Genomic DNA, 6,788 nt, shown 5'->3' with positions numbered 1-6,788 from the left:
ACCCCCCAAAAAAATTAAGGAGAGGGGAAAAAAAAGCATTTGCCTTCCCTCCCACAGTCAGAGACAGTTCAGAGTTGCCTCTGCAAGGGGACCAAGTGTTGACTTTGATCTCAGGCTACAATGTGCTTTTAAAAACAATGCAGGGAGAGGAAAATTAGACTAGAGACCAAAGAACAGCAACTTCCTATGCTGGCAGCACGCCTCCTGGGGGCCGTGGTTCCCACGTGTCTGTCTGTTCGCTGGGAGTAGTTTGTCCTTCCAGGTCTGTCCCTCCCTGGCTGAGGTGGGCAGCACCTCACAAAGGGTTGGCCAGCGCCTTTTTGGATCGCTTGATCATGCTGGGGTGGAACTCTGTGTGCCGCCGGGCGTGCTTGGTCAGGTGGTCGCTCCTCATGAAGCGCTTCTCGCACAGCGGACAGCGGAACTGCTTCTCCCCTGTGTGGGTGCGGTAGTGGCGAGTCAGCTCGTCGGAGCGGGAGAACTTTTTAAGGCAGTCTGGCCATGTGCAGGGAAAGGGCCGTTCACCTAAGAGGAGGGAATCAGGGACAGAGGTTAAAGGTCACCAAAGGTCACCAAAACTCTCCAGGCTGGTCCTGGTGGACTACCCAATCACCATGACTCAAAGGATAAGGCCTCTATGTTCCGGGCTGAACTGTCTGCCCCTATTCAGAGATCAAAGTCCTAACACCCAGTACCTCAGTCAGAATGTAGCTGTATTTGGAGACCGGGTCTTTAAAGAGTTAACTGAGGTTACATGAGGTCATCAGGTTGGGCCCTAATCCAATGACTGGTGTCCTTATGAGAAGAGGAGATTAGGTCACACCTCACACGGGAAAGGCTGTGTGAAGATGATGGGAGAAGGTGGCCATCTACCAGCCAAAGAGATGGACCTCAGAAGAAACTGGCTCTGCCAACATCTTCATCTTGGACTCCTGGACTCCAAAACTGTGAGAAATAAATTTCTGTTGTTAAAAGCCAGGGGCCCCCAACTTCTGAGCAATGGACCAATACCTCCTGTCAGATCAGTGGTGGCATTAAATGGCGCAATAAATGTAATGCACTTGAATCATCCTGAAACCATCCCCACCATCTCATCCATGGAAAAACTGTCCTTCATGAAACCAGTCCCTGTGCCAAAAAGGCTGGAGATCGCTAGTAGGCCACTCAGTCTGTGGAACTTTGTCACGGCAGCCCTAACAAAGTAATACCATGAAGAAACTGCTGAGACTCATCTCTGTTAGGTAAATGAGCTTATACCCAATGGATCCCCAAAGAGCCTTGGAGACTACACTTTCCAGTTTTTTTCTGCGCTGTTGCTGGTTTCATGAGTTCTCTCTGAGGATTCAAACCTTAGCCCTTGCTAAGTTTCCTGGCATTGTAGAGATGGAAGAGAACTGAGCATCTAATCCAACCAACCTCCTGCCAGGGGCTGGCATCTCCCCTCAAGTTCCTGAGGGCCTGGCCATCCAGCTTCTGCCTGAACAAGTCTGGTGGCACAGCCCCATATTTGCCAAGGAAGCCTGCTTGTTTCTGAGCATCCTTTGTAATAAACTGCTTACTGATGTGAACCTGCCTCCCTGTGAAGGCCATATTTCAACCCTAAGAATTAGTTTGTTCCGTCTGCCACATAATAGTCCCTTAACTATCTGAAGACTGCCATCATGCCTTTCTCTTTTCTTATCTGGATGAAATAATCCTAGGTTCTTCTATATTTCTCATAAAAGAAGAACTCACATTATTCTAAAATAATGGCAGGGATTTCCTGGTGGTCCAGAGGTTGAGAATCCACCTGCCAATGCAGCAGACACAGGTTCAATCCCTGGTCTGGGAAGATCCCACAAGCCACGAGGCTAATAAGCCCACAAGTACTGAAGCCGACATGCCTAAGAGCTTGTGCTCCACAAGCCACTGCAACAAGAAGCCCATGCACTGCAATGAAGATCCAGTTCATTAACAGCCCCTAGAACTGAGGAAATACCCAGTCAAAAATAAATAAATACAAATTTTAAAATAACTAAAATAATGACAAAAGCATTACTACGAACAAAGCTAGTGGAGGTGATGGAATTCCAGGTGAGCTATTTCAAATCCTAAAAGATGATGCTGTGAAAGTGCTGCACTCAACATGCCAGCAAATTTGGAAAACTCAGCAGTGGCCACAAGATTGGAAATGGTCCGTTTTCATTTCAATCCCAAAGAAAGGCAATGCCAAAGAATGCTCAAACTACTGCACAGTTGCACTCATCTAACATGCTAGTAAAGTAATGCTCAAAATTCTCCAAGCCAGGCTTCAAGCAACACGTGAACCGTGAACTTCCAGATGTTCAAGCTGGTTTTAGAAAAGGCAGAGGAACCAGAGATCAAATTGCCAACATCCACTGGGTCATTGAAAAAGCAAGAGAGTTCCAGAGAAACATCTATTTCTGCTTTATTGACTATGCCAAAGCCTTTGACTGTGTGGATCACAATAAACTGTGGAAAATTCTCAAAGAGTTGGGAGTACCAGACCACCTGACCTGCCTCTTGAGAAACCAGTATGCAGGTCAGGAAGCAACAGTTAGAACTGGACATGGAACAACAGACTGATTCCAAATAGGAAAAGGAGTACATCAAGGCTGTATATTGTCACCCTGCTTATTTAACTTATATGCAGAGTACATCATGAGAAACGCTGGACTGGAAGAAGCACAAGCTGGAATCAAGATTGCTGGGAGAAATATCAATAACCTCAGATGTGCAGATGACACCACCCTTATGGCAGAAAGTGAAGAGGAACTGAAAAGCCTCTTGATGAAAGTGAAAGAGGAGAGTGAAAAAGTTGGCTTAAAGCTCAACATTCAGAAAACGAAGATCATGGCATCTGGTCCCATCACTTCATGGCAAATAGATGGGGAAACAGTGGAAACAGTGGGTGGCTTTATTTTTCTGGGCTCCAAAATCACTGGAGATGGTGACTGCAGCCATGAAATTAAAAGATGCTTACTCCTTGGAAGGAAAGTTATGACCAACCTAGACAGCATACTAAAAAGCAGAGACATTACTATGTCAACAGAGGTCCGTCTAGTCAAGGCTATGATTTTTCCAGTAGTCATGTATGGATGTGAGAGTTGGACTATAAAGAAAGCTGAGTGCCAAAGAATTGATGCTTTTGAACTGTGGTGTTGAAGACTCTTGAGAGTCCCCTGGACTGTAAGGAGATCCAACCAGTCTATCCTAAAGGAGATCAGTCCTGGCTGTGCATTGGAAGGACTCATGTTGAAGCTGAAACTCCAATACTTTGGCCACCTGATGCAAAGAGCTGACTCATTGGAAAAGACCCTGATGCTGGGAAAGATTGAGGGCAGGAGGAGAAGGGGACGACAGAGGATGAGATGGTTGGATGGCATCACCGACTCAATGGATATGGGTTTGGGTGGACTCTGGGAGTTGGTGATGGACAGGGAGGCCTGGTGTGTTGCGGTTCACGGGGTCGCAAAGAGTCGGACACGACTGAGCGACTGAACTGAAGTGAACTGAATGACAAAAGTGCATGTACAGACAATGGTTTCACATGTATTATCTCATGGAATTCTTACATGACAGCCCATGAAGGTGGCCCATTTTACAAATGAGGAAACAGGCTTAACACTCCTCAGTGTTTCCACATCCCTTCCATTATCGTTGCTCTCCTCACATTCCTGCTCCTGTTTCCTTGTCCCACTTAAAATGCAGCTAAGCCTCGCCCTCCAGACATGATCAGGCCAGCACTGGGGGCCTCCTGCCCCCTAGACTGGCAGGGGAGAGTCTGTGTCCACGTTTGTGAGGGACACACACAAGCAGAAAGGCAGAAGGAGCTACTTCGGATGAGTATCGCTTGCTCTTCTTGTGACTGTTACCCACCCCCAGCTCTGGGTACCTGCATCCCTGCTCCTCACGCCTTTCCAAGCACAGCCCAAAGCAGCTGCTTCACAGACTCAGGGAACAAACTCTGGGTTCCACAAAAGTCTCCAGACACTCCTTAGGTAGGTGTGAGGAGTGAATATTGTCTCACTCCTGTCCTCACCTTCATGGAACCCAGAGAGAGGCTCCAAGGGCTGGGAGCTGCCCAGTGTGGTGCAGCTGAGTCATCCAGAAATGATTCCTTCCCCCAGCTTCTCCTAACCTGTGCCAGAGATGTGAAAATAATGAGAATAACAACAAAATACCGCTATCACCCCTGTGACAATCTATACATGACTAAGATTTTATTTGCTGCTCTCTAAGCAGAGCAGCAGTGACACGCCATGTACAATCTACCTGCTCTTGCGGGAAACCCGATGTGGGCAAAATGAATTTTTATACACAGATTCACTGTACAAAGGTCAAAGTATAAATATTTCCTCCCTGAGCTCTAAGCTGAAAAGCCACAGCAGCCGATGGCCATATAGCAAGCCCGTGGATTCCCAGCTCTACCCAAGGCGGATGATGTGCAAGGAAGGGGCTTCAAGCTGAATCCTCTGAAAATACCAATGACATGGAGTTGAAAACGACAGTTTTGTAACTTCTGTTGGATTAAAAAGCATTTGTACCCAGTTCAGCAGAACTTTCGAGCAAAAGGCAAAATGCAGGTTTTATCAAAACCCAAGAAGTCTGAGCCTCCTGGGGCAAGGACAATGTCATGTCTGACTTTTGTGCTACCTGTGCTGCCAGGCTTTTAAATGCCTCAACTGTGTACTGAGTCTGCTCATCCTCCAGGTCTCTCATAAGACCAAATCCTGCTCAGAATTTCCCAGAACACGGAAAGATTTCTGGGCTATTTCAGAATCAGACAGCAGCAAAGTCCTCTCTAACCTCAATGAAGACTGTATGGAGAAGTGTTCTTTTAAACATGTTACATTAAAAAATATAATGAATGGTTAGAATTTACAGCATGAAAAGCTGAAAAAAAAAAAAAAAAAAAGACCAGAAACCCCTCTCTCTGTTCTCCCTACATTGGAGCCCTCTCTCCACTGCTTGATGATCTGGTGGGAGGGAAGTGATGACAAGGAAAAGCTCCGTGTTTTCTCTATGCTTGTTAGGACAAATGCGCATCAGAGGCAGTTTCCTTGAGGGTGTGGTAATGTGGTTTAGTTATTCACCGGCACGTGTTCTTTCAAGTGCATCATGAGGATTAATTTATTTGAATGAATCTGTGTCCATTGTGGGAAAAATGGGTCAGAAGACCACTCCAGCATGTGCTAAGATTGGAAAAGAAATAAGGCATTCCCTGTTTCAGCAAGATGGAAGTGATAGTCAGTGGAAAACTGTCATGAAGCCTGAACCGGCTGTGTGTACTGGAGAACTACTAAGTATATATGTTTACTGCTTTACAAACATTCCAAGTGTAATCAGGGTCCGTTCCCACTGCCTTCACTTTCATTCTGGCTTCTGGCTGCACTTTCTTCACTGCCCCTCACAGTAGTCAAGTGATTGTTCTCGTTGCTTCTAACCCAAGGTACTGTCCTTGCCCCAACATCCTTTTCCCTGAGTGCTTAAGAGAGGAGAAAGCCACCCACAGGGCCCAGAGCAAATCAGAGCCAATAAGTAGCCTTTGTTAGAGTCATGTAATGTGTATAATTCAAGCTTACAGTTTCCAAGCATTTAAAAATAGATCTACTTGGAAGTGAGTTGCTAGTCTAAAAGCTCTAGGATTGTTTTGATTTTTCTTGGATCCTTTGGAAAAGCATTAGGGGCTTTTGGTCGATGATCTAAATCAGGAGTTAGCAAACTTCGACCCATAGGTCAAGTTTGACCTGCTGGAATAAACACCATCCTTATACTTAGCTTTTACCAAATGGTTAAAAAAAAAAATCAAACGAATATTTTGTGACAGGAAAAAGTCATATGAAATTCAAGTTTTCATGTCCCCATACAAAGTCATTGGAACACAATTATGCTCATTGTTTATGTATTACCTATGGCTGCCTTTTTACTTGGGCTTCCCCGGTGGCTCAGCTGGTGAAGAATCCACCTGCAATTCAGGAGACCTGGGTTTGATCCCTGGGTTGGAAAGATCCCCTGGATGAGGGTATGGCAACTCACTCCAGTATCCTTGCCTGGAGAAACCCCATGGACAGAGGAGCCTGACTAGGCAGTGCTGAGTGGTTGTGACGGAGATTGTATGGACCACAAAACCTAAGATGTTTACTATCTGGTCCTTTATAAAAAGTTGGCTGACCCCTGGTCTCAACCTGCAGGCCTGATTCTCTATCTGGCGCACACCAGAATTTGTAAATCTAAATGTCTTCAGGAATCAGACACAAAATAAAAGTGGGTGACATGCCCAGTATATTAGACTGGATCATGGACTGTAGAGGAATCTGGAGCCAACTGGGGAATGCTTTCCACACAGAAAGGCATTCAAACTCCACATCTGATAAAACACTGTGCCAGCCAAGCAGTAAGCAGGCAGGGGACTTGAATTCTTCTTGGTGATTTGCAATTTGCAGCCCTTGGAAATCATCCACCTCTTCAACCCAGTGGAGAGTTTGCATACAACCTACTATGGAATGCATTTCCGCATGTTAGTTAATGATAGACACACGTTAAGGTATCTGGAAAAATACGTATGTTTTGAACCTAGGAAAGTATGGAATGAGGAAATTATACATAGAGAGGAAAGAGAATTTAAGGCTGAATGAGACCGGAGATGATGTGCAGAGAGGGAAGGATGGGTCTCAGAGGGGCTGTGATTTGCCTGCATCCTGCAGCTGGGGGTAAATCAAGTCAGGCCCTTCCTTTCAGCTCAAGTCTAAGATGCCAGAAGAATGGGTAGCCTTCTTTATATAGAA

General features: G+C 45.7%; 1 protein-coding gene across 1 annotated transcript in view; it reads right to left on the bottom strand.

Moving 5' to 3' along the window:
- Positions 1 to 6: 6 nt before the first annotated feature.
- Positions 7 to 6,788, bottom strand: part of KLF9 (Kruppel-like factor 9) — a 24,271-nt gene continuing 17,489 nt past the window's right edge. The window contains exon 2 of the mRNA XM_010860635.1: positions 7 to 525. Coding sequence (XP_010858937.1) covers positions 296 to 525 — 230 coding nt within the window. The 3' untranslated portion in view covers positions 7 to 295. The remainder of the gene's footprint in view (positions 526 to 6,788) is intronic.

The sequence above is a fragment of the Bison bison genome, unplaced genomic scaffold (genome assembly GCF_000754665.1).
Source record: "Bison bison bison isolate TAMUID 2011002044 unplaced genomic scaffold, Bison_UMD1.0 scf7180017864469, whole genome shotgun sequence".
Lineage (NCBI taxonomy): Eukaryota > Metazoa > Chordata > Mammalia > Artiodactyla > Bovidae > Bison > Bison bison.
The sequence above is the reverse complement of the archived record's forward strand: the minus strand, read 5'-3'. Positions and strand labels throughout refer to the sequence as shown.